This window comes from Ilyonectria robusta (genome assembly GCF_021365365.1).
Source record: "Ilyonectria robusta strain PMI_751 chromosome Unknown BGZ61scaffold_9, whole genome shotgun sequence".
Lineage (NCBI taxonomy): Eukaryota > Fungi > Ascomycota > Sordariomycetes > Hypocreales > Nectriaceae > Ilyonectria > Ilyonectria robusta.
This window is the reverse complement of record NW_025764443.1, coordinates 1,585,159-1,612,553: the sequence shown is the minus strand read 5'-3', so window position 1 is coordinate 1,612,553 and position 27,395 is coordinate 1,585,159. Positions and strand designations below refer to the sequence as shown.

Below are 27,395 nucleotides of genomic sequence, written 5' to 3'. Positions count from 1 at the left end.
AGCTCGCTAGGTAGATGACCTGGCATGGTACGAAAGAAGTGTTAAATTGAACACTAAGGGCAGGATATTCGAGCCAAAAGGAGGGGAGGCTAGGAGGGCACCAGCAGCCGGCAAGGCACATGCTGATCTCCTTGGATCTCTCCCGGAAAAGAACCCCATAACGTCAAAACAACAAAACGGATCACTGACACGCTGCCACGCCCTCAATTCCAAGCGTTCCCAACCATTGCTGACGAACCTTGGTCCCTGGAGTGAATATTCTCTCCTTCGTTATGAATGTCAACATTCCTGGCTCCCAAAAGCACCTTGCTGCCAGAATCTCCAACAGCGCTACCTAGGTTGGAAGGTCGCCGCTCGTCCCGGTGGTTAGAGGCTCTACAAAAGGTAGTAACTCAAGAGGCCGAGCAGGTAATATTTGAGTAAGCATAGACGAAGGCTTCCAGATACCCTATCATCTGGATAACAGCGGCGCAGACCACCAGGATGTGCATGAATGAGTGGGAGCTGCACATGTCGAATTTTCCAGGCCACCAACTTTCGGGAAACCTCATCTTTCGAATCACGTGTATTAGGATCAATTTTTCTCCTGTATGGGCAAAATGGGAGACTCACTGCATAAAGCGCGGTTCCAGATAGAAGGCAACCTATCTTTGCCACCATAGTATAGGTGAAGGCTTTTTTGTTCATCAGGTCTAGCCCGAATATATCGAGCCCATGAATCAAGGGCGCCACAACGGACATGCCAGTCGCCACGAATGCTAGTGTTCGTATGGAGCGATACTTGTGGCTCTGGAGCTTGGGATGGATGTTCGCGATGATGGTTAATGCCCCGAAAACCCCAATATATTGACCGATGAAGACGGTGTTAGATCCAATTACCAGTCCTGGGACAGAAAAAGCCGAGCATATGGAGATCAACTAACCATAGACCAATAAATATTGCGTAGCGTAGTCTCACACCAAAAGATTATATATACTCCCAAGATAATATCACCGACTATAAAGATCCCTATACCAAGCATATCTAGTCGGTGGCAGAAATGGTCTACGGTGTAAGAGTGGTTCATTAAAGTATGATAAAAAGCCAAAAATACATAGCAAATAGTCGCCGTAAGCATAAAGAATGAGAAAACAATAAAATCGGTGCTAGTAACTCTGGAATATTTACCAGCAAGATACTGCAAGATATACCACTCGCCGAGGAGGAAGACAACAGCCGGAATGAGATGGGAATAGATGTTGACCGTCTCGTTGTGGAGATACCACCAACTGCGGAACGAGGCGCGAACCGAGCCCGATATGGGCCGGTAACCGTGAAGAATCCACTGGTTGTTGTCGTGTTGAAACCATTCCGGCATCTCATCGAACGAGAGAAGAGCCGGGCGTCCTGCCTCACCGGACCCGGACCCGGATGCGTCGTCTTCCATTCCCCGCCCTTTGCGCGCCTCTGGCTCCTTGGGCGGAACTCGGAGACGGGGAGCGGACGCCATTTACTGTCGCGCCTGGTGATGTGTAATGTCTGAAGGCCGGAATTTGAGAGTGAGTAAGAATGGAATCGAAGAAATGTGTTTCCTCTTTGCTTCGTAGTTTTTTGTGTCTTGCGAAGTTGGACAGAAGTTTGATCATGGGGACGTTGCCTATGGTAACAGCTTGGCGAAGGCTTGTGACGGCCCGGCAACAGCGCGACTTGCTGAACGCTAAGTTGCCGGTGGCTTTCTGGGAATGGCTCGTTGGCCCGCGATCCAGCCATTCTTCTGCAGTGAGGCCGCTTTCGTCGAATAGGGTCTGAGGCTCTGCAATGACAGATTTGTCGAGCAGGATACGGACGGTGGCTAGATCTCGACTGTGGATGGCCAAATGAAGAACGGACCAGCCGTGGTTGTCCTGCTGAGAGGCAGTGGATCGTATGCGGTCGTCTTCTAAGAGGCCCTGGACGACATGGGAGTGCCCCATGAAGGCGGCGTGGTGTAATGCAGTCCAGCCGTGGCATGTTGACCTGAGCGGGTCGCCTCGCTGTAGGAGGAGCAAGCTCACAATGGAAAGATGCCCTCCGTTTGCAGCGCAGTGCAATGGTGACGTGCCGTAAGAGCTGACAGCATTGGGGTTGGCCCCAGCGTTCAGCAACAAACGCACGATCTCCAGATGGCCCTCCTCTGCTGCCCAATGTATCGCGGACCAACCATCGTGATCGCGACGGTTCGGATCCTCACCACATTCGAGGAGCAATCGAACTGTGGCAAGGTTGCCAGAAGCTGCCGCTTCTTCTAAAGGCAGAGTCTGCTGCGTGTTTCGGGTATCAGATATGCTGGCACTGTGTTCAACAAGCAGTTTAGCAATTGGAGACCATCCCAGACTGGCTGCCCAAGAGAGCGCAGACTTTCCATCCGCGCTGGATGAATTGGCATCAGCGTCCATGAACAACGGTCCCGCAGTGGCGCCTTCTTGCCCGGCAACCACAGCCCAGAGGAACGGGGAAAATCCAGAGTTGTCCATGATATGTAAATCCGCACCGTGCTTGACCAAGACTTCCATGCACTCGATGAAGCCCCTCCCCGTAGTGTAATGTAGGGGTGTTTGGCCATTTTCGTCCCCAAAATTTACACTTGCGCCGCTCTGGATCAAGGACTCAACCAAGCCCAGATCGCCGGCCTGCACCGCATGGTGAAGCTTCGTCATCCCTAAGTCGTCTTTGTCCTCTAGGTCGAGTACTGACACCCGTGCACTAATGTCCTCTCCGCCGTGTCCCACATTGCCATCTGCAGCCTCAGCGTCATCGTCTTGGAAATCCAGGTGCTCGTCGTCCAGTACGCTGTACATGGATGCACGTGTAATTCCAAAAGCCCCGACCGGCCCATCGTCTTCTAACGGTTGGTCGCTGTCGACGTTCTCCGCGTTCTCGTCATCATTGCTGGGAAGTTTTTGCAGTGTAAGCAGAGCAATTTCCTTCATATGACCGGCGACGTGTAACTGAAGAGCTTCACTCGAGAAGACAGTGCTGGATTCGACCTTTCCTGAGGGTTGAAAATCGTCGCCAAATGGACACTCCAGAACCTTATCGAGGACTGGCCTCCGTGCAGCGTTGCTGAGGGTCCCGGCGTGCGCTTCAGGCACGCCGGGCTCCTTGATGGAATGCTCCTGGTACTTGATCTCTTGGTCAAAGACGATTGGATCGTGAGAGGGGGCCCTGCACTCCCATGAATGCCCGTGAGTAGTCTGCATGTGGCTGGACCAGGCTTTCGACGTTTCGAATGTGAGCGGACCGGTTCCGTGGTCGTGGTGACCTCGTTCTAGGCAGTGTGAAAAAGCACAAATAAAAGGCTCTAGGTCTCCGATGACATGATTTCTGGTGCATATTAGCCACATGTTCCCATGGAACGACAGGAATGATCTGCTTACTGCCACAGCAATAACCTTGAAGTGTTCTTGAACTCAACAATGACGCCGCAGTATGGACACTGCTGCGTCGGCGGTATGGAAGGGAACGACAACTTGTTGTTCACGAGAACAGATTTAGCCCGGGGAACCTCGGTTGTGGATTTGGCGTAGAAGGCCGCAACGGCAGTTTGTCGAGCAGTAGTCGCATTCGTTGCTGGCGCTGGCGAAGGGGCCGACATATTGTTCGTCGTCGCAGGCTTTGGCAGCGCGCTCGGCGTAAACCGTACAGCCGGCGCACTCCCCGTCGTTTTGGGGAGATGCACAACGGCCGGAGTCGTTTCCGGGCTCTGAATACTCAGATCAATGCGCCTTCGATGGGAGCGCTGATAATACGGCCGTCGAAGTCGCAGCGCGTTGGCTTCGACCAATGCCGAGCGGAGCGCCTCCGGCGCCTCCGGGAATCGGAACTTAATATAGCATTCGGTGTAGAGACGCAACTCGTCTATGGCCTTGTTTGCCTCTTCGTCGTCTCTGTACCTTTCGATCTTGCGAGCCCGGTTGGCTTTGGCGGACTTTCGAACGGCGTTGGATAGACGGACGAGCCGCGTCAATGTTCCGCCGATTGTCTCGGTAATCTTCAAAATGTTCTCTTCTGCTGGATCGATATCGCTCTCTGAATCGCTTGCGTCGTCGTCGGCTCTCCTCGTGAATCCCGAATTGCCATGTACTGAAATGCGTTGTCTCTTCCTGCTGGAAACTTGTGGTGGTCGGTCGTCGATTGGCTTCACTGTTGTCGAGACTCCCATTAGGCTTGATCTTCAATCCATCCGAATGTGGTACGGAAAGCACTCACAAGACAGCAAGGTATCGCAAATAATATCCAGGAGCTGATGTATGATATCCGCGGCTGTGGGACTGAATCAGAGTCTGTAGTCCAGCGAGACATTGAGCGGCCCGTAAACATCCATGTTTGATGCTCACAGAGAAAAGCGTGCCAGCTGGTCGTCTATGATAGTAGGGTCTGGCATGATTTCCGGCATGATCATGTACTTGTGGAAAAGAGACTGGCATTGTGCCGCATGCTCTGCGATGGTCGGGCTAAGATCATCTTGGAGGAAGACATCTTCCATAGACTCGTCTCCGGCGCGCTCGAGGCTTTTCATGGTGAGAGGGCGCGGTGCGGGCGGTCGCGGGTCCTTCTGAGTGCGGCAAAGATCCAGGAACCCGATCCTGGTCTCTGCATGGAAAGGACGTTCCAAAGGTCGTGGGTAAGCAAATCGCGACTGAGGCTATGAAATTATCGCATAAACTCAGATAATGTGAAAGCAGCATGTGTCTTGGGTGCTGCCGAGCTACGAGTTAATGCCCCGCCTCACCCTTCTCCCAATGGGTGACGGATAGAAGTAGCGGTGCATGAGGTACAAGTACAACGCGCGCTAACCGCTGGCGATCAGCGGCTCGGCTTGGCTGCTGTACCTGGCCAGATCAACATGCACGACTTCATTGGCCTGTGAGCTTGGCCGGTCTGGCAGTATGACAGAAGACAGGACCTGTGGGGGATTTCGACCCAGGGGCACTCGAGTAATCGGGCCCGTGCCTATAGAAACCGAGCCTCTCTCAACACACTCTTCTTCTTCTGCTCCTTCGATCATTTCGCTCGGTCCTAAGGAAAGCCCGGTATCTGAATCTGAATCTTGAAACCATGTCCTTTACCAAGACATATTTTCTGTGTCCGACATCCGATTTCATACATCCACCACCAGGACCCGTCTGGTGGCTTGCATCAAAAAGTACAAGCTCTTCTCTGAAGGCTCGGCGAGGTGTCTGTGGGCTTGCGATCCCGAAGAAGGTTGTGCCGATACCCGTAGCACGATATCTGAGTGGAGGGATGCGTAGTTCACGGGCGCGGTGTCAGACATTGAACGATGCGGACTTGCCCTTACTGTATTGTGTGCATTGGAGGAATCGATCTTGCCTGTATGGAGGCGGACAACTTGTCGACCGCTAGAGCCCCAGCATGATTCATTCTGTCGAGAATCGAATGAACCCAAGTTCTCTAATCGAATGCCCCATGCCTTGAATATCACAGCCTCAAGTCGTTTGACGACGTGTTGGTAGAAAAACCGCTGAACACTGACATCCTCGAAGTCAGCGTGCTGTCCAAGGGGATAGTACTTCTCAGTGAGACATGCCTTCGTAGCGAGATAGTAATCCACGCCAGCGTCGTCTTCCAGAGTCTGAAGCTTATCGAGACAGGTATAATAATCAGCATTGACGTTCCTGACAACATGCGGGCCCTTTGCCATCAGCTCCACAGGTGTGCAATAGTGAAGCTCGCACAAGAGTATGCCTAGCGCTAGCACACTGGCGTTGGGATGAACCATGTGTTTCGAGGCGCCAGAACTGTCTCCGTTGTCTGTACTGTGGGCTGAGATGATTGGAACGTGCTCCAGAGCCAGGAAAGGTTTCGTGATGACGGGGAGTTCTCCATCCTGCCGTGGCTCAAAAAACTGGATCTTTGAGTGATTGAAGAAAAACTGTAGCCACGGTGTCTCCAAGAAGGGAAGGAGTGCTGAAGCCAGTGTAACAGCCAAGACTCGCTTCCCCTTGAGTGGCAGTACCGATTCACCACGAAGTAATTCTTGCTGGCGATTGAACAAATCCGACAAGGATACTGACTGAGACATTCGGTCACTACCAAATGTCTTTGGTTGCGGGCGAAGCCTCTGAAATATCCCATCCTCGAGAGCGAAATGCAAGCAATTTTGTTGACCGAGGGACTCTGTGATGCTTTGGCATATGTGGGCAATGTCGGGTTGGCTACTAATTATAGGCTCAGATGAGCGCCTTAATGTGCTCTCGTGTAGGTCTCTGCACCGACAGTGTTAGCGAATAGAAGTCATCACACAAAGCTACGAGAGCTTACTTGACCGTGATTTTAGCTTCTTGCAATGCAGTTGCAGGTACAGACCGCACGCCGAAGAATACTTCGAAACTCGCCTCAGCCTCGAGATCATTTTTGTGTTGTGGCAGCGACAGTCTCACGCTCAACCCTGAGCACTTCTGGCAAACGCAAACCCAGTGTCTTCGCAACGCATTGTCCAAGGACACCAAATGTCCCCTCATCAGCACGGCGAAGTCGGCATCGGGGTCTTCGAGATTGGACCCATGAGTTGACTCTTCACGAGGCAGAACTCGGCGCTTCTTTCTCTCCTGTTCCAAATGCGAAAGTTCCTGAATGGCAACATCGCATTCTCGTCTCCGTTTACTAACGCGAATGACAGTGTCTAGGTCTGCATGCGGTTCGCGACTCGGATTCTCGATCATGCGGCGAAGCTTCGGATACTCTCAGGTCCAGGTTGTTGGAAGCTCTGCTCCGCGAATTGTCGTTAGTAGGCAGGAATTGAGAGACCAACAGACCAAAAGACTGGAGTTTGCTGTGTATCAAGAATACGTACGAAATCTATCTCTCGATCAGAGTCGTCTTGAACAAGATGTTCAAATGCGCGCAGAGTCCTTGCAACGCTCTCTGGTTCAGCTTCGCCAAGATCATCGCGCTGCAGAAATGCGTCCGTCCGTAGCCAGGCCTCGCGTTTCCGAGATCTCAGTGACGCCGGCTTTGCCGACCTTTGAGGTCGTTTTCGAGCGAATAATCCAAGCACGGACTGCAGCAGGCTTTGGGAATCAGTGTCGTCGTCCATGGTTGCGCATCCAATATGATAGGTTTGAAGATTTCACTGGGATTCTTTGGCTGGACGAACATTGGTCAATCAGCGGAAGTGTGCCGTGAACTATGTATTGATCAGATCAGGCTGTGTCGGATCAGGCTTGTGGCAGATCAGGCTTGTGGCAGATCAGGCTGTGCTACATTCACACCCAGAACCTTAGCCGGCTTTCGAGCGAGCGGCGGCAAGCAGGCGACTGAAACATGGCGCACCAAACCCTGAACCGGCGACCTGTCATGTTTTCTGTTACTCGCTTAGGCGACAAGCGAAATTACGGTTTCGATCCCGTATCTCAGTAACAGTCTGCACTGCCTCATTCTCGTTTACAGAAGTTGTTAAAATATAGAGACACCAAGATAACAGGAGCAAGCTAGCTGGGTGGAGACTGTAGGCAAGAGGCCGCGAAACAACGGGTCAAAAGACTTGAGGGAGCCTCAAACCATGTGCGCATTGGGAACGGCTGTTGCTGCCAAGCAAGTGGAAATGGAGGTTAAGGAGAGAAAAACGGGAAATCCAACGGGCCCCACGGATTAGTATTGATCCGAGGTGCTTCGCCAGACCCCACTATCTAAGCATTGCTGTTGAAATAACTACAATGAGTGTAAGAAGATGAAGCCAGGCTAGCTTGAGGAGTTTGACAACGAGAAGTCTATGTATGAAAGACTCCAAGGTCTCCAAGGCTACGTGATACCTGGGTTATACGGCGAGGCGAAATTTGAGGGAACTCGCGCTCTCGTCCTGTCTGAGGTGGTCGGCATCATACCGTGGGAGCAGAAGTTGCCGCCTCTTCCTGGTTGATAAGTTCAAGGAGCTTGTTGAGGTCGCGTTCCGGGCACTTAACGCATTCGGCCTCGTTTACGACGACATAAAATCGGATAATATAATTCTCGTTCAGGATCGGGCTGTATTAGTTGACGTGGAGTCGGTCTATGGGCCTCCACTAGAAGATAGGGAGTACTTTTTTTTAAATTCTGATAGGATTCAACTTATGGTTGTATGTAAGAGATATCTGGATAATTTTTATAATGATGATTTTTAGATATACTGCTTTATGTAAATATGAGGAATGAGGATGGATGTAATGAACGGGCCAGCGGCAAACGGTGACGAGCCCTTCGCTGGTGCAGCGGCCAAACCTGTCCATTCGCTCCTTCCACGCACATAAATTTCGGCCTCCCCCCGCGCCTACCGCATAGAAGACGCTTTACTTCACGCCAAACGCTCCTCTGAATGCATCAGAAGTCGTTGGTCGCCACGATTAGACTGCCCTGGGGTCCGCAACACGATGGCACAGATCTCCCTTCATCCCCAAAACTTTTTCAACCCCACTTCAGTGGCAGGTGGAGAGCCCACGAGCCTAAATTGTTCGCCTCAGAACGGCGGCCCTTCTGTCGTCTCTTTTGGAGGTAAGCACAAGAAAATAAAACTAAAAAAAACTACAGCGAGATGTACACTATAATTGACACGGTCGAATAGAGTCCTTACTGCTGAGGTAGTCCTGATCTCTAGTGACAGCGAATTCAATTTGCGGTGATCTCGACGACGGCCGATGAGATACTTCTTCCCCACTAATTGAGAAGCTTCTTCCATCTATAAGCACAATGTCGAATCCAGCAGTGTTGCCAGTACCAGTATGCGGCTGGATTTCTCATCTCTCTGTGGATTGTTTTGATAACGCGTCTGAGAAGGCAATGCTTTCAATCCTGCATCCGATAGTGACAGCGATACGAAGGAGCCATCGGTTGCATCTGCGACCGATTCAGACGGCCAGACATCCGAGCCGACGCTCGCCTGCCTACTGGGCTTGCCCACTAAGCACCTGTGGCTACACGCAATTGGCATTGATGAGAGTACACGTTCTAGTTTTTCTTACCATGGGACGCCTTGGTAATTTGGATGCAGTTGCAGCTAAGTGTGGCTTACTTTCCATAGTTAGGGGCACAAGGTCAGCTACAGCAAAAGTCGGCCTTTGCTAGCTAGTTGACTGCGCCTTCAGTTCACTGCGCAATGTTTGGGTAGTAGGTAACAGCGAGCCTTCCTGGCCTCAATACTGAACTATCAAGTCAACCGCACTGTGCTCATCAAATAACTGCAGACCCACCGGACGCTCAAGCTGGTGGTTTGGAGAGGCATACCAAGGCAGAGCATAAGAGAGCCCACACTCTGAGGTTCTGATGAGCTTTCTTTGGTGAGGCTGTTGAGGTGGCGGTAGCAGCGCTAACTGGTAGTGGTAGTATATGTATAGGCCTGGGACGACACCATCTCTAGCTGCCTAATACACTCTTGATCGTCTCTACCCTTCTTCCTTACAGACCCAAAGACAAATCGGCAGAGAAACAGTAAGTTGCGATAATCACCCTTCATCAGACGCCTTTCAGTAAGTCATTCCGCCTTTTCTACCTCTACCCCTACCAACTCTTACACCCCAAGCAAAGTCGCGCCTGTAAATCATAACCAGATCGACATCTCGCGGCGATAGATGGGAGACGGCCTTAGCACGAAGACCATGCTGAGACAAGGGCCCCTCACCCTCCAAAGCGACAAAAGAATTTTCACAGCGACCTAGGCAATAGGGTTCACAAGTCGCGAAACGGGTCGCTTACTTCGTATAATCAGTAATCAACTGCCAACAACGTCATAAAAATGGACAACACGGAGTTACACGGTGCGGCAACGACAGCTGTTGAGGGTGGCGCAAGGAAATCGAATTTCATTACAACATATGGCAAGGCGTGGAGCTTTTGCTATGAGCACTCTATCTATTGCTTCCCGGCCTTCGTTGCCCTCCATCTCACAGATGGCTTGGCTTCTGAAGCGCCAATGGATTACTACAATTCCTACGTCCCTTTTTTCACGCCCAACTATACAATCATCAAGCACACGTACCATCAGCATCAGTACGTCTACAGTTTCAAGGGTAGAATCACCACGACTCTGACGTTTGCCGTCCTACTGCTCCACGCCTTCATCGCCATACTACACACACTTTTCATCGCCTTGTCAGGACACCCTTAGTATAGCTTGTGGCGCTCGCGCTTCGGTCCAGGTCTGCGCAGAACCTGAACAACGTCGGCGGGGGCGTCGCAAGCTCTCAGGTATGGAAGATGAGGGTGTTCATGAAGGGAATGGGTGAAGATGGGCATTTGGAGATGGTTCTAAGAGACCCTGAGGATCCGGGCATTGGGAGAGTTGATGACAACCTGTATGAGGATTACATTGTACACGCTTCAATCCCACGTTTGACGGGAGGGAAAAAGTATAGCTGAGCTTCGCTAATATCATGGCAATTCAAGTAAGCACTGATCCTCGAATAGATTCTATCCTAGTAGCGGTCCGCTCCTTCAAGGATGAGTTGCTGGCACAATGGCAAAAAATACAGGTTTTTCCCCCAAGTTTTTGACCTCAGGACTCCGTAAACTTAACCACATGATGCGAACACTCGTAGGTTTCTTTGAGACCAGGTAGTAAACACAGATAGGCAAGGAATTCTCTTTTTAACCTCTCATCAAACCATTAGAAGCGGCCTCCTTGCGTCAGATTTGTTCTCATCCTACCCAAGGCGACGGACGGATGGATGTAGCTGAGGCCGGCTGTATGTCAGGCTACCAGTTGCTCTGTAAGCCGGTAGTCTCTCCATTGGCTTAACAAGTTCGGCTTCATCCGCTGCATCGATATCTTTGGACTCTACCCTCTAAGAGCAAGTGAGGAGCAGGACTAGAAGTCCAAATATGAGCATTAGGCTTGATCCGTATAACGACTACATGGAGATGGACGATTCTTGAATGCATTCTGTTCTCTTACTGTTGTTGTTAGATGCGCTTCGCTCTGCCTGAAATAGACCCCGCGATGCCCGTGCCGCCCCTCGCTCTTGCTAGTTCACCTGTAGCTTTATCCTCAGCACGTTCTATCCTACGATGCCCCCACGTTGATTGGTCGAGGAACTGGCCGAAAGCGCCTCAAGAGTCACCCCTTGCATTGCAGCCATCCCTCCGAGTCTATGACGTGTCAGGTGGTCTTGGTCGCGGAAGCAAATCCAATGCTCAACAGCCAGTCTCTTGTCTACGACTCAGTCAGACCTAACCAGATAGAAACCTACGCCAGTGATGTTAATCCCACACTCCCGTCTTGTCATTCCTGATGACCTCCCTGACGCTTGGGTACAGTTCGCGGTTCACTCTTATAACGGCGTACCACACACCCCGGCAGGTTAAACCGTTTATGACCGACTGTGACCCGTGCGCCATCTGGAATCTCCTTGATCACCTTAATGAAGGTATCGAGATCAGGGGTCGGCCTATGGTCGACAGAATCAATGATGCAGTTGTTACGTTCAAATCGTTTAAATGCCCAGGACCCGGTCAGGCTGGCGCAATACACTCTAGACACCGGGAGGGTGTTTTGCATCGCCTGTTGGTATGATGCAGTGTGAAAGTTAGCACCCCATATATAAACAAGTCGATTTAGGGTAATGTCATAGAGATTGCCTATGTGTACATCTACCTTGGTATTACTGGTGCTATATTGTAGCTGGAATCTTAGTCTTATTAATACTGCGATCCAAGATCTCTCTGAGGCAAAGTAAGTGAGTAATATATTCTCTATTAACTTGAATAATAATATTACCTTTTTAGATCTTCTTATGCAATAGACCTAATAGTAAGATTCTAAATGCAATTAATAATAGTACTGCCTTAGGATGATCTATAGGAATAGCTACAATTTGAATATGCCCACTATAATAAAATATTCTTTTCATTCTTAAGCCCCTAGCCATCAGCCCAGAGAACAGGCAGTAGTATCAATCGATGCTGTATGCCTGGAGCCTGGAGACTGGAGCGCCCTTGGCTCAGGCTGATCACCCTGCTCACCCGCCGGGTCACCTTCTGCTCAGGTTAAAGCAGCGACAGCTCAGGCCTGGCGCCACAAACGGATTGGGACTGCAAGAATTGTCGGGGGTGACTATTGAGGTAGGGTACGAATGCAGCCTCAACTACCTATCGCTTGGTCGTCTGTTATAGAACCTACGACAATGAGCCACCCAAGGGAGTCTACTAGGGAAATTGATCTGCATTGTATCTGCGTATCTAAGGGGGAATGTTAGATATTCACTGCTAGGTTCTGATAAACAAAGCATGGCCGCGAATACAGTTGCACGGTGGCTGGCCTGTGGCCTTACAGACTTTCCCAGACAAACACCATCACGGACTGTCTTGAAAAGGCGGCGGAAGGAACTCTACCCAATTCGCTAAGTGAAGTTGGTATTTGCTCATCTCCCAACTAGAATAGCCCTCGAGATTGCTTCGCCTGGTTTTATAGTCTATCAACTCCATTCTGTAACGACAGGCCTTGGTGTTTTCACACGTTGAGGCCAAGTAATCAGTTGCTTCTTTAAGTCTCCTTCCTCCGCCCCGACCGGTATGATAGCAGCTGAGAAAGCATAAAGTGGTTGACGTCCTCATCGGCCCAGTATCCCATGTGTGATGCGATCGTATTGATGGGGTTGAAGTCGAGAACGCTTCTAATATCACGTTAGTCCCGCCAGCTTGCTCTGGGCGCCACCCATGTCCGACTCACTCTTGAATGCTATAATCTACCCGTCCATTGCGATTCAGCGCACGAACTTTGTTCTCCTCCGCGCGCAGTTTCCGGGCCTTGCGATCCTCCTCCTGCGTCCTCGGCGTTTCGCCGTCTTTGCCTATGTCGGCTCGCCTCTGCTGGAACCTGGAGAAAAGCGTCTCCAGTTCGTCGTCTATCAGCGTCGGACTGTGTCCACTAGCTCCAGAGCCTGATTCAAGGGTCGCGGAGTCTGCGAGCTGCTTCTTTCGAGCATCTGCCTTCTCTCCCAGCTTCGAGACATCAGCTGCCACGTCGCCCCCTGGATTCGCCGGATCCGTTGAATCACCGTGCGCCGCGTTGGCCGTGATTCGAGCCACCTCATCGCTGCTAAGCCCTAAGCTACGGTTTAATATGTTGCTGGCAATACCCGCACTTAAGCTTGACCATAGCCCGCTGACGCTCTGCCCAACCTTCGCTCCAATGCCAGTCAAGCCTTGCGGCGCTACATTGCCAAAAATCCCTTTCTTGGTGTAGGGCAGCAATTGCGGCTTCAATGTCGACATTGATGGCGAGATCAGTGGCTCCAAGCGGTAGCTGATGGGGTCTGATGGGTGGAAGATGTTAAACAACTGTTCGACCTTCGGGGAAGATATCGAAGTGGATAGGCCAGTAACCGGAGAGACCTGGCTATCCCCTGGGGCGAGAGCAGATGAACGAAATGCATCCTCGACAGGTTCTGCATTTAAGAGTTCCTCGAACCGGGCTGCTTGAAGAGGCTGCCGTGCAGCAATGGTCCTGATCGCTGCTGTTAGTTCTGTATGGACCAATCTATGAGCACCATTAGAGGAGTGGGCGAGGGTAAGTGGCGTACCGGCCCTTCAGCATCTGGAATAATCCTACTGGAGATCCCAGGCAGAAGAAATCTCCAACGTCAAAATCGAGATCCAGCTCTGCGTTTTTCGCGGATGCTTCGTGTCGCTCCTGAGGTGACCAGAAACGCGATGTCGCCTTTTGTTCGTCCACACGCTCTTTTTGCTGGCAAAGAACATCAAAAAGGATGGCAGAGCCCAAGGAGTGACCCAGAAGGTGGACCTTTCCCTTGAACTCGGGGTTTCTCTCTTTGAACAGCTTGAAAATCCTATTGCACTCCTTTAGAACAATTTTCGAAATTTGCTCACGGTAAGAGCTTTGGTAGAGAAGGACATCTAGAGCCAGGTCCGATATGAGTGATCGAGCAAAGGCCATCCCTTCAATAGTGATATCCTCTAACGAAGGATCTGTTTCGTCGTCAACTACACAATAATATGGCGGCCTAAGGTCAGTTCTAGATTACTCACAGTCATCTTCATCTCCGACAACCTCGCCCAGGTCATGCTCTCCCCTCTTTTCTCTTTTCTTAGGAAAGTCCAACAAATGTCGCCAACAAACAGGCAACACCTGCACTCGACAGTTGCCTGGACCAGTGCCCAGCTCAGAGTTTAGTGCCTTCAAATCCGCCGAATTTGTATAAACAGATTTGATCGTTTTGCGGAGGACGTTGACGTCGTGGACAAAATTGACACTTTCCATGCTAAATATACCTTAGTCCGATGCCGTGAGAAAAAAAAAGAGGCATCAACATACCGAAGACTAAGCAGCTGGCCAATCCCGTGCGTTACCAACACAAGATGTTCTATTTCGCGACCCTGTGTCTCGCCCGCTTGAGCATTATAATCGTCCTGTATTTCTTGTTCTTCTCGCCTTCGGATCTCTTCCTCCGTCCTAGCTTTGCTCATCCCATCGCTCTCAATGAGGGATGAAAGTTGTCGTTGAAGCTTGAGCTCTCGGGGATCGCTGTCGCCTGCTACTGACTGGCTAGTCTGGGAGGATCCGTCATGAGACGGTCGAGTTGTCGGTGGTGCAGATCTGCGCTTTAACATTCTCTGCTGCCTTTCATCAAGGCCGTTGCCATCCTCAGATGTAGTCGAGGGAGCTTTGCCATCATCTTCTTTGTCCTTTTCCTTTTCTTTGTTCTTGCTCGGCTCCGCGTATCCTCGGATAAGCTTCACTCCGCTCATGTAGCCTCCGCCGGCAAATCTTTCATATACGGAAGACGTCACCCAAGAGAGCATACTGTCGGATGTTAGCCATGCAGTGGTTGAATCCTGGTAAGTAGCAACACTGTTCATGTAAGTCCCGAAGAGCCGATGTGTTTGGGGCTGCAAGGGAGCCTGGTTTTGAGCCGTCGTGGTAGACGAGGTGATTGGATTGAATGTGACTGCGGATGAAGATGTAATTGTTGCCCTGAAGTTTTCCCGGGAACCTTTCGGAGTAACCTTTTTCGCACCTGATGGACTGCGATCTCTTACTGTGTATCCACTTAGTCCCTATTCGCGTAGGCGGACGGTCTCGTTCATTACCTGGATACAGCCATGGCTTCATCTTGAGATAACCCTTCACAACAGGTTAGCTTAATATCAAAGGAGGCGAGCGAACACAAACCTCCTCGAGCTGTGCGGCAAGGTTCTCTTCACATGGGCGGAGGTTCGATCCATCCTGGTAGAACCAGGTTCCACGTCGGACTAAATGGTGTCAGCCTAGTTGTTGAAATAGAAGGAGCTGGTGTTGAACCTTCATAGACTGGCCCAAGCCAGTACACAGGAGCCAATTCTCGGCCCCCAATTTCAACGTCAAAAAGGAAATCCTCGTTCACCGGCACATGTACAGTTTTGGATGGAATAGTGGCAGTGGGAGATGATCCAGAGCTCAAACTATACGCGTCAACCTTTCTTTTCCGGGAGGGGAGACGAGTATCCCCAGTACCGGTGGGCTGAGTGTTTTCTGTTGCCTCTAGGAGCCCCTGGTATTCACTCTCAAGTGTTCTCGAGTCAGAGACTGAGAATGGAGAGAATTTCTTTGGCTGAGTCGGGGGTTGAGGGGGTTGAGCAGGCGACCGGCTTGAGGAGCCAAGCTGAGGTTTCCGTTTAGGAACCTATCAACCAGGTTAGCCAGGCTCCGGTCGAGAAGAGGGGGATTCAAACATCGACAGCATGAAACCACTGGACTTTGAGAGGCGGACAGTCTGGGGGGTACGTTTTGAAACTTTGGCCGTAAAGGTGTGTAGTGCTGTGGTCGTCGGGGTTTGCGGAAGCCGCAGGGTGACTCTGTTCTGGCTTATTGGGCTGAGTCGGGGTTGTACTGCGACTGCTTGCCCAAGGGTTGATAGAATTGACAGCAGAGCTCAAGTATGACTGTTCCACCTTCTTCTCGGACTGCCCCGGTGCCATGGTCGAGAGAGACGCGTGTGGCCATGCAGCACGACGAACCGTGCCAGCGCGCCCAAGAGATGGCCACAGTGAGGGTAATTGGGAAACTGACGAACGGGTCCGCGAGAGAGCTAACGCCAACTTGATACGGTTCTCTCCGCTGGAGAGCGCCCCTCAGCGGGAGTCTGGGTGCGAGATGTGTTGGTCTGCACCTTTTGATCTTGAGAAGAAACAACCGCAACGGCGGCGGCAGACCGGAGAGAGGTGTGGGCACGAATTGTGATTAAAACAACACAATGTTGAATATGGGCGCTGCAGATGGGAATGAGCGTTATTGTGTTAAGATGTTGTTATCGTCGACTTTGCATGAAATCAATGAGGACAGATATTGGACGGACGCATCTCAATCACGGACATTCAAAAGCAGGTACAGCGGTGACGACACTGCACTAGGGGTCATGCATGCGGTCAGCCACCAGCGACAGCAAGCCAAGGGTAGGTATTTAATTATGGGGCCGTTTGAGGCAAAGCGAAATGCGAACCACGCTCAGCCACCACTTTCGCTCCAGCTTGGAAGAGCCATGGCTTAACCTAACCTGTGTACATGATGGCATGGAAGAATTACTTTTATCAACTGAGCTCGTCAAGGTCATGAAGTCTACATGAATATTCGCTCCTCATATCTAGAGGAGACCGGCCTCGAGCATAGCAGTCCATGGTCCCTGGAGCTGCTGAGCAAGGGCGCCGGCCGTCTGCCCTTCGGCATCTTGAAGGCCGCGAATATCACCATCCGTAGTCACTTGCAGACGGCCAATACCGAACGACTCTGCAGCTAGCCGAGCCGAGTCTGGGAATGATTCATTCGAAACTGTGGAGGACAGCCAGAGCAGCAACCAAACAACCTCGTCTTGCATGTGCTCAATCGCATGATGGAGACCGCTTTTCATATCGTCGAGGGGGTCCTGGTACCGGATGAGAGCTCCCATGTCGTCGACTTCGTCGCTCGCATCGCGTAGCAGTTCAACAATACCGCTGACATCGCCCCCGGTGCACATGAGGTGGAGGGCGCGCGCGGGACGTGTCTCAGGGTGAGTCTCAAGATAGGCCTCTTCGGTGATGGATGGCAGGATATCGAGGTTATCTTGGACGCCGCCCTCGTTGATGTATTTTGCAAGGATCGAGGTTCCAGCTGGGGTGGGCATGAATGGGTTCGTAGCAGAGGGCCCGGCTTCATTAACGGGCAAGTAAGTGGCGCAACTAGGACACTTGAGGGAGAGGACTATTTCAGAGGACTGGTCCAACAAACACTGCCTGGTGGAGGTTTATTAGTTGCAGGGGGTTCGCAGTTGACTAGGGAAAGCAAGCGTACCAGTGAAAATGACAGCCACATGAAAGCCCAAGGTCATCGGGGATAGTCTCGGTCCCAGGGACGTCGGCCTTTTCATCTGGATCCAGGGATAGCACAAGCGGCTCCTCGCAGGCTTTGCAGAGCGACATGTTGATGCTCGGGTAGGTTTTGTAGGTGCCTGCGGGCGGGGTGCCAAGATCAGATGAAACAAGACCAGTGAAGACCGGACAGACGAGTTGGCTAGAATTGATCGATGCCTGGAGGGCGCTGGGTAGGAATTGCGTCTCGTGGTGTGCATGCGTCGACACGGGGGCTACCTACGCGTGGAGGCAAAAAAAAAAAGTCGCGATGGAGCCTTACGCAAGTCGGCGGGGCTTGGCTAGGTGGGAGGTTTCGTCAAGTACGGCGGGCGGGGACGTCAAGTTGTCGAACTAGTCGACCATCATTCATCGCCAGCCGCCTTGCACTGACTGCACTGGCACCAAGCTCCTACGTAAATTAAGGTCTATCCATGGGGCGTGTAACTTAGGCAGTCATCGATGAGCTACCCATGTTTGGTAGCGGCCTAATTAGCCAACCCAGGTGGCAGAGTAATTAATTCATTCCTTTTCTTCCACTTACTTCCAGGTCCAGGACAGGCCCCTGTGCTTTAGGCACAATTCCCTGGATAGTTGGTTGGCCGTCGGTTTCCCGGTTTCGTTCTCTGGCATTCTATTCTAAAAGCGGACATGCTAGAGTGGGTTGCGCGGCTGTGCTGGTATTACATCATTGCCGGCTCCAGCGGAGGTCTCGTTCTCGCGTCGCTTCATAAAGGACAGCTCCCCTCCACCATTCGACAGAGCAAAGCAAAGAGGGGTACTTGATCTATCCCAGCTCCCGTAGCAGCCAGCAAAGTACCTCCCTTACCTCCCTTACCTCCCCTACCTCCCCTGTGCCCTGTGCCCTGTTAGCACCCCGCCCCCGCTCCTCCCCACCACTGCTCAGCGCTGAGTGTCTACCCACCGCTTGCCTACATAGGCCCATCTACTTCCCCCCAGGTGGCGAGAGGCTACAGGTGTTCAATTCTCGCATCATTGCCCTCATTGTCGTCCCAGGCACCAGCTCGACGATCCCTCGGGGCCTTCTCGCAGCGCCCGCCTTTTGCTCTCCGCTTACGTCCTACTTCTTTCCCGCTCCCTCTCCGAGCTAACACTACTGCCACAACCCAGCTCCCCTCGCCGCGCCTCCTTACCGCGACTTCGCGCCCTTCTCCCCACCATGAATGTCCTGAAGCTTCAGAGGTCGGTCGCCCCGGGTTCTCTCGAGCTTCCTCTGCTGACTTTGAGCGCCTTCACAGGAAGTTTCCTCAGTTCCCTCAAAATGAGATCTTCTCCCTGTCGGATGCCTTCCAGCGACTAGACGTCGACGACAAGGGCTATCTCGACGAGGCGACAGCCATCAAGGCCACTCAGCAGAGCGAGAACCAGCCCTATGACGTCGTTCGTCAAGCCCTCAAGGAGGTCGAGCTTGATTCCTCACGACGTGTTGAGCTCGAGGATTATGTCGGAGTAAGCCCGTCCGCCAGCTTCCCTGTCGCCACGACTGCTGACCCCGCCATGCTCTAGCTCATCGCCAAACTCCGCGATTCCTCTCCTGCCCAGAAGCGCATGTCTACGGGGCCGACGCCTTCAGCTGGTGGTGGTGTCGTCTCTCAACGTACCGGCGGCCATGCCTCCAAAGGCAGTGTGAGCGGCAAGATCCACGTCCAGGGCTCCAACGCCAACATTACCCACACCATCAACGAGGACGAGCGGACCGAGTTCACTCGCCACATCAATGCCGTCTTAGCTGGTGATACTGATATTGCGAGCCGCCTGCCTTTCCCTACCGATACCTTTGAGATGTTTGACGAGTGCAAGGATGGTCTGGTGCTGGCCAAGCTCATCAACGACAGCGTGCCCGACACAATCGACGAACGAGTTCTCAACATACCTGGCAAGAAGACCAAAAATCTCAACGCCTTCCAGATGAGCGAGAACAACAACATTGTCATTGAGTCCGCAAAGGGAATTGGTTGCTCCGTCGTCAACATTGGCGCTGGAGATATCATTGAGGTCAGAGAACATCTCATCCTCGGTCTCATCTGGCAGGTTATCCGTCGCGGACTCTTGGGCAAGATTGACATCAAGCTTCACCCCGAGCTCTATCGATTGCTGGACGAGGATGAAACCCTGGAGCAGTTCCTGCGGTTGCCCCCGGAGCAAATCCTACTCCGATGGGTCAACTACCATCTCAAGGCAGCCAACTGGCCTCGAAGGTACGCTCACTCCACCAATGCCGTAGCCTTGACTAACGCCCCAGCGCAGAGTGGCCAACTTCTCGACCGATGTCAAGGATGGAGAGAACTATGCTGTGTTGATGTCGCAGATTGGTCCTGAGTATGGATGCACCCGTGCGCCGCTACAAACACGGGACCTTCTTGAGAGGGCAGAAGGGGTTCTTCAGGAGGCCGACAAACTCGGTTGTCGCAAGTTCCTGACCCCCAAGTCTCTTGTTGCCGGAAACCCCAAGCTCAATCTAGCGTTTGTTGCCAATCTGTTCAACAACCACCCAGCGCTCGATCCCATCACCGAGGAAGAGAAGCTCGAGGTGGAGGACTTCGATGCCGAAGGCGAGCGAGAGGCAAGAGTTTTTACGCTCTGGCTCAACAGCTTAGACGTCCAGCCCGCTGTTGTGTCCTTCTTTGATGATCTACGGGATGGTAGCATCCTTCTCCAGGCGTATGAGAAAGTTATTCCGGGGTCTGTCAACTTGCGCCACGTCAACAAGCTACCAGCACATGGAGGAGAGATGTCAAGGTTCAAAGCCGTTGAAAATACCAACTACGCCATTGAGCTGGGGAAGCAGATTGGCTTCTCACTTGTTGGCATCCAGGGCGCTGATATTACAGACGGTCAAAGAACCCTCACGCTCGGCTTGGTCTGGCAGCTTATGCGTAAGGACATCACCGTGACACTGTCTTCGCTAGCCCAGAAGTTGGGTAAGCGAGAAATCACCGACTCCGAAATGGTGAGGTGGGCCAACGATATGTCGAAGAAGGGTGGCAGGAACTCGGCAATTCGATCATTCAAGGACCCGTCCATTGGCTCAGGTATCTTCCTCCTTGATGTTTTGAACGGAATGAAGAGCAGCTACGTCGACTATGACCTTGTGACATCTGGCCAGACCGATGAGGATGCCTACATGAATGCCAAACTGAGCATTAGCATCGCCCGAAAGCTTGGTGCGACGATTTGGTTGGTGCCCGAGGATATTTGCCAAGTTCGCAGTCGCCTCGTCACCACCTTCATCGGTAAGAACAATCCCACTCCCACAGCCACCGTTCCAGCTGTATTTCTGTATCATCATTCTAACTTCATTCACCAGGTTCCCTTATGGCAACCCATGAGAAGATGTAGATTTAGGGTCTAGTGCATTTTGGGCGGTTTGGTTGTATGGCCTTGGGGTGCTGTGTTTGCGAGACATGAATAAAAAGTCAACTTATAGTCGGTCACTCCGAAATCTTGCATTTTTGTTAACCCGAACCGGCAAAATGGAATCACATCTCGTAGTGCAGGAGTTGTCCAGTTCAAAATCCATCGCAGCCCATCTAAAGGATCAGGTAGAGGCTACAGAGAAGACTCGGTCCCGTGAATATGCCTAACCAGAATATGAGGTTTCCCAACGTTTTCCGCCCGCTAAGCCACTTTGTGCGACTGAGTCTCACCAGCTAAGGGCGTACGATTAGCACTCACTTGAAAGACGTCGACGAGAAGCAGGGGGGATCAGAACCTACCGGTAGTTGACACATTTGCAGAACCAGAAGATAGCCCCTCAGCTTCTTGAACAAACACCACATCACTAACTCATGCACACATGCGGAGAGGAAGAATGTTATAAGTGTGGCGGTATGTTTCTTGACTTTCAATGATGAGATGGAGCTGTGATAAACGTGCCTGAGGAGAAAGATGTGGACAGGTCGGTTCCAGTCACGGGCAAACTGGTCCCACGAGACTATCATGCCACTGTTAGCCTTGTGGAGGTACTATGAATGAGGATCTTACCACTATTCCACCAGGCATCGTAGAAACTTCGATCGGCAAAGTAGGTAAGCTCGGCTAGTATGTTAAGGATTGTCTCCCAGATGAGATACCAGACAAGCTGGTCATGGTCAGCCCCTACCTCCCAGCGATGGACTGGGCATACTCACCAAGTATTCCATCATGAATGGAAAGATCAACTCGCTGAGGAGCCAAGGGAATTGCTGGAATCGGGCGGTAAGGGGGACGCCAGCATGTTTCATCTCTAACGCCTCCATTACCACTGGGTCTGCAACACTCGGTCAGTACGCTTTTGGGTGGAGTTGGAATCTAAGTGAGGCTCACAGATTGAGTACTGCGACACCTGAACCATAACGAAGAGGACTCCGACCATAGCGACGAGCTTCTCGGCAACATACGACCAGCTGATGGAATCGGACTGGGGATACTCTAACTCATACACGAGAGTCGGGAGAGGAATCCATTTGTAGTGGTTTAAAAATGTGAGGTTGTTTGGATACACCCGAGATGGGTGATTTGAAGTTCCTTTCAGCTCATCCGCCAGAGCATCGACTTCCCATTTTATGATTCGCTCAAAGAGACGGATCTGCTGGTTGTCCAATGGCCGCCGTGAAGCAATAGCGCGGGATATTCTGTCCACATCGCTATCCTCGTCGTTAGGAAGTTGAGAAATGGACCTTCGACGCTGCTCGGCAGATGGCGGGATCTCGAGGTGTTGTGTAGAAATGTCGGAGACGGGAGGGTCAGTCTGTGAAGGCCCGGTTGCTGGAAGGACGAGGTCAAGTTGCTTGAGTTTAGTCAATAAGGCGGTCCGTTTTTTTAATACAGTTGAGAGATGGCCGTTGTAGAAGGCGTAAGAGTGTTGTTTCATTAGCATGACAATGCCGTGGAGGACGAAGAAGACTGTGTGTGTCCATGGCCAGTCTCGCCAGAGAGTCAAGCCTACCACGGCAGCAATGTAAATAGTCTGCCACATCTACAGGAATTTGGTCAGAATGCTTCCAGAGCGGTTCAATATGTGACTGCTTACATGTTGGATAACCCATCCGGCTCGATCCCAATCAAGATGACCGTTGAAGACGAGTTTCTGGATCAGCCAGCTGACTCCAGTAAGGCCACACATGATACCATCTGATAAAAGCAGAACAATCACTAGAAATCGGTTAGAGAGTTGATGTATGTGCACAAGTTTATGATGCACGCACCGTCACGACGAAACATGGTTTTCATGATGTCGCTCGTCCCGAAGGGGTTTCCATACACCCTCCAGTTGTTAGCCGAGATCTTGAAGACATACAGCGCGACTGCAAGCCAGAATAGAGTATAGAATCCGTGGAATGGACTGTTCACAGATGATGTGTTTTGGCGATCAAACGCCGAGAATTGTCTTGTAAAGACAAGGTCGGCGAACTTGCCTGGGCGGCGAGGTGAGGGGTCTCGTGCCCGTTGAGAGCTGGCCTGCAAGAGTTGTTGCAGGCTTTTGTCTTCATCTGGGACAATATGAACTCCCGAGTCGCGGCGGATAATGCGAAAAGGAGGCTTCGAGGTGGAGTCGCTGGCTAGGGCAGATGATGCCTCAGCTGGTGCCAGCACCTTGGTAGAGTGACCTCGGCGACGCCGCAGAACTTGTGGCTCTACAAGCTTCGGGCGCACGTTCTCTTCATAGTCTTCCTCGCTGGCCGTCTCGGAACCCGCTCTCGGGCCGTCAAGGCTCATTCCAGCAGCGCGCAGGGCGTCCGCAAGGGACCTACCCCCCGGGTGACGGGCCGGCGGCGGGGCAGGTCCGGAGCCAGTCCCGCCGGAGCCGGAAAGCGGGGCAGTCCCGGGCTTGCGAGAAGAGGCCATTGCCGTGGGGGGCTAGGAGAACTATCTGGTTGTCAACGGGATAGATAGGTCGGCTCCCAATTGAAAGGGTGCGGTTTCCTCAGTCGCGGTAGTGTAAGAAGAACAGAATAAGTAAGCTGCCGGTATGCTTATTAGGCGGGGCTGGAAGTTGAGGTAATAGCAGAACGAGAAGTGACAGGGCCTTGATGAGGGCAACCGGCAGAGGAGACGAGGGCGTTAAAATATGTGCCGCTTCTCTTACATCACCGGCCTTGCTCGGTCCAGGCGGAACGATAGGCGTCGAAGCATGTGGTCAGCTCTAGATACCTAAGGACCACGGAGTATTAAGAAACCATACAGTGACCGAGGATGCCGTGCCTTGGACCTTGAACCCAGTTTGCGGGGACCGGGCAGCCCGGAAGACAGAGAGCAGCCTCACCTAGTAGCACTGTTCTTTATCATCTATCATTATCGCCATCGTCATCATTGTCATCATTGTCAGCCCATGCATCTCTGTCCTAAAGCTGCCGCCAAGACTTTGTTTGAGGCCGCAGCGTGTCCCGTAAGCTTCATAGTGTACTATCCCACAGCATTCATGTGTAGAGGCGCTGACAAAATGATGATGGCTGACAAGACCGGGAAGATAAAGAACTGCGGGACCGATGCTCTTCGAGTTAGTCGACAATCAAATCCAGTGACCTCATGCATTGAATCATACCTCTGTGGCCAGCACGCCCCACACCGTCATACCGATGTTTCCGAGCGCTCCGATAAGTCATGAGCCCCGGATCTGTCGTTACGCCCGAATGCGCGCGCGCGCCGGGGCCGCCCGAGGGAAGGGGTTCGCCTTCGAAAAGCGGGCAATCAAAGGATCCACGGATATCCCGTGACTATCTACTTAAATTATTAACGTTATAAACTCGCCTGTGAATCGAGTTTGAGGTCGCGGTACCAACGATGTAGTCCTACACCCGCGTTTGCAGTATTACTACTATTCGAGCTTAGGTGCCAATACCTTCCATATTGTCGAAGTAGTATATCTAAGTATTCTTCCAATCGAAAGCTGCGTTCGTAATAAAAAAGAAAGTCGTAAGTAAAGGAGATTGCCAAGAACGTGCGTATTTAATCGTAAGGTAGGATTCATAGCCTGGGGAAGGAGGGTGGTTATGCGCGAAAGCACGACTGATGGCAGGAAATTTGAAAACAGCGATGCTCTATTTAAACACGACGCGCTCAGCGGATTATATTACGGTGTCGCAGGCTCTAGTGGCCTGATTCAGGAGGAGGATAATTATCCACGCCATAATCATTATACCTGATTCTCATTCATTCTTTGATCTCTCGCTAACACAGTCGAAACAATGGTGGGCTTGGTTTCGCAATGGGCAGGGGCAGGGCCATGGTGGTCAAGGCGCGAAATGTATTATGTCAGCAATTCGGCGCCGGGTCAAAACTTTCCCATGCCTGCCCGTGACCTCACGATCAACTTTGCGACTAACTACCGCCTACCCATCATCGCCCCATCACTCTACCCTTTCCCTATCAAGCTTTTCGGAATTGCTGCATCAGTTCTCTCCTCTTTCAATCGCCCCATAACACTGTCCCGAGCACTGCCACCATGTCTCGCGGTGGCCAAACCCTCTACGTGACCGGCTTCAGCCACGGCACCCGCGCTCGCGACCTCGCCTACGAGTTCGAACGGTATGTCAACCTCGTCCACGCCCACGCCCTCGCCCTCGCCCTCGTCCACGCCCTCGTCCTCGCCCGCGCCCACGTCCACATCGCGTCCACGGCGAGAGAACCCCGGAGACCTCGAGCCCTTAGCTTTACACCTCGCCGTCTTCGTCGCACTCGCCCTCGCCCGTCCTCGTTCTCGTTTCCGCACTCGCACGCGCCCACGCCCCCCAGCCTTGCCTCCCCCTTACCTTCTCCCGTCTGTCGATGAGTCCGCTCGTTCGCTTCGCAACCGCTTTTCGTTCGAGTCGACCACTAGCTCTCAAGCATCGGCGCGAGACTGCGCATGCTATGCCATGCTGAAAAGGGGGCCCCATTGGCGATTTGTTGGGTGATTGTGCTTCTGCCACATGCTAACCATGTCTCTTATAGCTACGGACGTCTTGTCCGCTGTGACATCCCTGCACCAAGGTCAACCTCTAGCCGACTGTGAGTAACATCTACCCAGTTCCTTCCCCCAAGCCCTCTTGCTGACGTGTCTTCCCATCAGCTTTGCCTTTGTCGAATACGAGGATCGACGCGATGCCGACGATGCCTACCATGAGATGCACAATAAACGCATTGGCCGTGATGACATTCTAAAGATTGAGGTACAGTAGTGCCGACGTCTCTACACCAACAGCAGACTAACATCGAAACCAGTGGGCCCGCACGCCTCCTTCTGCCTCGTGGCGATTTGAGTCTGGCCGGGACCGTGATCGCCGTGGTGCCCGCTCTCCCCGGCGTGGACGCTCCCCATCTCCCCGTCGCAGCACCCGCGAGTACTCACCGCGCAAGGATGAGCGCCGGGACCGCGATCGCGACTATGATCGCGAAGGCGGCCGTCGTGACCGGGATCGTTCTCGTAGCCCTGACCATCGGTATGTACATTCCCACACTCGTCATCCTGGCCATAGTTCTAATATCTTGCCCAGCGATCGCGAGCGTGATTCTAAGGATGACCGTGATGACCGCGAGCGAAGGGAGAATGGAACCAACGGTGAAGAGCGAAAGCGTACGTATCGTATTTATTCGGGCATCACGCGGTTCGCCATTGCTAACCAGAACGCAGCCCAAGACAGCCCTCCTCCTCCAGCTCACGATGATCTCGACGTTGCCGAATGATCCAGGTTCATTATTCGCAAGGCTGGAAACGTCCATCGGTCGTAGGCCAAGTTTTAAGGAAAAGTTTCTGCTTTCTGACTCGGACGTGGCTTTTTTTCCTCTCTCTTAACATGCGCAATATCTCTAGCACCGACTTGATGGCCCGACCAGATGTGTGGCCACGTAGAATTACCCAGGAGTCGCGAGGTCGGTCGTGGTGCCCTTTTTTCTTTGCGAGATTGATGGTATTTGGCGGGACGTGTTTCATATGGAAGTACACATTTCACGGGTAGTTTAGACAGTTGATCGTAAAAGGTGTCACAAGGATGATAAATCGACGACGCTCTGGTTCTTAATACTCTTGTTGCTGCGCTTCTACCGTGATAATTTGTCCATCCCATGAGGCGAGTGCGAATTGTACGGCTCCCTCACATTTCTCGCTGTCGTGCGTGCGGGAGGTCACGATGGGGATTTGGTACGGCGGTGGTGGTGTGATGTTGGACTTCCAAGCCAACCAACATGACCTCTAGTGAATGCGCGCTATGAAAGGTACCGAAGCTCCGTGACCCGATAAGTAGGCCCTTTCCTCTGGTCCGGTACCTTGCACAGCTGGCAACGAGGCCATTGGCACGAGGTCATTTCGCACCGCGTCTAATCATCAGAACCAACAGAATTGTTGCCACATCATGATATATGATCTTGGTGTCCTGTCAGACGAGCCTGGCCTAGAACAGATGAAGCTTCAGCCTTGCACACTGACCTGACGCCACAGATGGCCCACCACTGTAGGTACGATGTACAGCATCGAGTTTTAGCCACCTGGGTACCCCATAAACCCAGAAACCCAGGAACCCAGGAACCCATGTAAAAAGTACGTACCGTTCGCCCCTAGCACCTAGCACAGCCACCTCCAGCTTTGAGCTCACCCAAGGTATGGTAGCCGAAACCATCGACAGCGCTGAAAAGCTTCCGGTATTCGATCCACAGAAACACCGCTTCCATGCCTTCGCAATGAGGATATGATGCTTCAGTCACAGCTCTAAGTACGCCGTGTACTTATTGCATCTACTGTACTGCTTTGTTTGACCAGCAGTCGGCCGCCACCACTCGTCTGAGAAGCTGAGACGGTCGGCTCAGATCGTCCAAGCCACGACCCCACCAAAGCCATCTCCGAAGCGAGGGAATACCGGGACCACGCGCGCCCCGAAGTCATCCGCATCGCCGGTCCACGCGCTCCATCCCGCTCCTTTACTAACCACACCGCACCGTCTCCATGGGCCGTCTACCTCTCCAACACTTCCACGAGCACCATTAAAGGCGACCGCTGCTGTCGACGTCGCGAATCGGCCAGCCAGCCGCCGCACGCCCGCGCACCATCGTCGTCAGCTCCGGCGCAGAAGCATCCCGGTTCTCCCCCGATGGTTGC

General features: G+C 52.3%; 9 protein-coding genes across 9 annotated transcripts; 3 read left to right on the top strand and 6 right to left on the bottom strand.

Moving 5' to 3' along the window:
- Positions 1 to 392: 392 nt before the first annotated feature.
- BGZ61DRAFT_351493 (hemolysin-III related-domain-containing protein) lies at positions 393 to 1,490 on the bottom strand (the record flags this gene model as incomplete). Its single annotated transcript, XM_046240337.1, has 3 exons — positions 393 to 551; positions 613 to 884; positions 920 to 1,490. 3 exons carry the CDS (start codon positions 1,488 to 1,490, stop codon positions 393 to 395), a joined length of 1,002 nt encoding a protein of 333 aa, XP_046105045.1.
- Positions 1,491 to 1,919: 429 nt separating this feature from the next.
- Positions 1,920 to 4,538, bottom strand: BGZ61DRAFT_493922 (uncharacterized protein; the record flags this gene model as incomplete). Its single annotated transcript, XM_046250709.1, has 5 exons — positions 1,920 to 2,009; positions 2,134 to 3,343; positions 3,397 to 4,162; positions 4,229 to 4,290; positions 4,357 to 4,538. The coding sequence occupies 5 exons, from the start codon at positions 4,536 to 4,538 to the stop codon at positions 1,920 to 1,922; spliced, it is 2,310 nt and encodes a 769-aa protein (XP_046105044.1).
- Positions 4,539 to 4,686: 148 nt separating this feature from the next.
- Positions 4,687 to 7,076, bottom strand: BGZ61DRAFT_577584 (uncharacterized protein; the record flags this gene model as incomplete). Its single annotated transcript, XM_046256251.1, has 3 exons — positions 4,687 to 6,246; positions 6,302 to 6,711; positions 6,834 to 7,076. 3 exons carry the CDS (start codon positions 7,074 to 7,076, stop codon positions 5,121 to 5,123), a joined length of 1,779 nt encoding a protein of 592 aa, XP_046105043.1. The 3' UTR covers positions 4,687 to 5,120.
- Positions 7,077 to 9,329: 2,253 nt separating this feature from the next.
- BGZ61DRAFT_241843 (uncharacterized protein) lies at positions 9,330 to 10,165 on the top strand. Its single transcript, XM_046238354.1, has 2 exons — positions 9,330 to 9,477; positions 9,717 to 10,165. The coding sequence occupies exon 2, from the start codon at positions 9,744 to 9,746 to the stop codon at positions 10,113 to 10,115; it is 372 nt and encodes a 123-aa protein (XP_046105042.1). The 5' UTR covers positions 9,330 to 9,477; positions 9,717 to 9,743; the 3' UTR covers positions 10,116 to 10,165.
- A 1,989-nt stretch (positions 10,166 to 12,154) lies between these two features.
- BGZ61DRAFT_451812 (DDHD domain-containing protein) lies at positions 12,155 to 16,318 on the bottom strand. The gene is made up of 9 exons (XM_046245864.1): positions 15,677 to 16,318; positions 15,267 to 15,627; positions 15,138 to 15,217; positions 15,056 to 15,089; positions 14,280 to 15,003; positions 13,994 to 14,226; positions 13,528 to 13,933; positions 12,675 to 13,451; positions 12,155 to 12,618 (listed from the first exon to the last, which is right to left on the bottom strand). Exons 1-9 carry the CDS (start codon positions 15,920 to 15,922, stop codon positions 12,489 to 12,491), a joined length of 2,991 nt encoding a protein of 996 aa, XP_046105041.1. The 5' UTR covers positions 15,923 to 16,318; the 3' UTR covers positions 12,155 to 12,488.
- Positions 16,319 to 16,358: 40 nt separating this feature from the next.
- Positions 16,359 to 17,594, bottom strand: BGZ61DRAFT_451809 (uncharacterized protein). The gene is made up of 2 exons (XM_046245863.1): positions 17,274 to 17,594; positions 16,359 to 17,215 (listed from the first exon to the last, which is right to left on the bottom strand). The coding sequence occupies exons 1-2, from the start codon at positions 17,396 to 17,398 to the stop codon at positions 16,585 to 16,587; spliced, it is 756 nt and encodes a 251-aa protein (XP_046105040.1). The 5' UTR covers positions 17,399 to 17,594; the 3' UTR covers positions 16,359 to 16,584.
- Positions 17,595 to 18,506: 912 nt separating this feature from the next.
- BGZ61DRAFT_577578 (calponin homology domain-containing protein) lies at positions 18,507 to 20,852 on the top strand (the record flags this gene model as incomplete). Its single annotated transcript, XM_046256250.1, has 5 exons — positions 18,507 to 18,529; positions 18,586 to 18,796; positions 18,854 to 19,545; positions 19,595 to 20,580; positions 20,655 to 20,852. 5 exons carry the CDS (start codon positions 18,507 to 18,509, stop codon positions 20,684 to 20,686), a joined length of 1,944 nt encoding a protein of 647 aa, XP_046105039.1. The 3' UTR covers positions 20,687 to 20,852.
- Positions 20,853 to 20,877: 25 nt separating this feature from the next.
- On the bottom strand, positions 20,878 to 23,044 carry BGZ61DRAFT_351541 (MBOAT, membrane-bound O-acyltransferase family-domain-containing protein; the record flags this gene model as incomplete). The annotated part of the gene is made up of 7 exons (XM_046240341.1): positions 20,878 to 20,997; positions 21,064 to 21,281; positions 21,332 to 21,428; positions 21,478 to 21,596; positions 21,653 to 22,304; positions 22,359 to 22,480; positions 22,534 to 23,044. The coding sequence occupies 7 exons, from the start codon at positions 23,042 to 23,044 to the stop codon at positions 20,878 to 20,880; spliced, it is 1,839 nt and encodes a 612-aa protein (XP_046105038.1).
- A 1,602-nt stretch (positions 23,045 to 24,646) lies between these two features.
- BGZ61DRAFT_451805 (uncharacterized protein) lies at positions 24,647 to 26,325 on the top strand. The gene is made up of 5 exons (XM_046245862.1): positions 24,647 to 24,853; positions 25,259 to 25,315; positions 25,377 to 25,476; positions 25,529 to 25,746; positions 25,801 to 26,325. Exons 1-5 carry the CDS (start codon positions 24,771 to 24,773, stop codon positions 25,988 to 25,990), a joined length of 648 nt encoding a protein of 215 aa, XP_046105037.1. The 5' UTR covers positions 24,647 to 24,770; the 3' UTR covers positions 25,991 to 26,325.
- Positions 26,326 to 27,395: the final 1,070 nt, after the last annotated feature.

Excerpts from the sequence above, each read along its gene's own strand:
- BGZ61DRAFT_241843 (XM_046238354.1), top strand. The coding sequence starts at position 9,744 with ATGGACAACACGGAGTTACACGGTGCGGCAACGACAGCTGTTGAGGGT.
- BGZ61DRAFT_451812 (XM_046245864.1), bottom strand. The coding sequence starts at position 15,922 with ATGGCACCGGGGCAGTCCGAGAAGAAGGTGGAACAGTCATACTTGAGC. Across the intron at positions 15,090-15,137 it reads TTGCCGCACAGCTCGAGGAG|GGTTATCTCAAGATGAAGCC; the intron begins GTTTGTGTTCGC and ends CCTGTTGTGAAG. Across the intron at positions 12,619-12,674 it reads GTAGATTATAGCATTCAAGA|AAGCGTTCTCGACTTCAACC; the intron begins GTGAGTCGGACA and ends ACGTGATATTAG.
- BGZ61DRAFT_451809 (XM_046245863.1), bottom strand. The coding sequence starts at position 17,398 with ATGTCGCTCTGCAAAGCCTGCGAGGAGCCGCTTGTGCTATCCCTGGAT. Across the intron at positions 17,216-17,273 it reads TCATGTGGCTGTCATTTTCA|CAGGCAGTGTTTGTTGGACC; the intron begins CTGGTACGCTTG and ends ATAAACCTCCAC.
- BGZ61DRAFT_451805 (XM_046245862.1), top strand. The coding sequence starts at position 24,771 with ATGTCTCGCGGTGGCCAAACCCTCTACGTGACCGGCTTCAGCCACGGC. Across the intron at positions 25,477-25,528 it reads ATGACATTCTAAAGATTGAG|TGGGCCCGCACGCCTCCTTC; the intron begins GTACAGTAGTGC and ends CATCGAAACCAG. Across the intron at positions 25,747-25,800 it reads TCTCGTAGCCCTGACCATCG|CGATCGCGAGCGTGATTCTA; the intron begins GTATGTACATTC and ends TATCTTGCCCAG.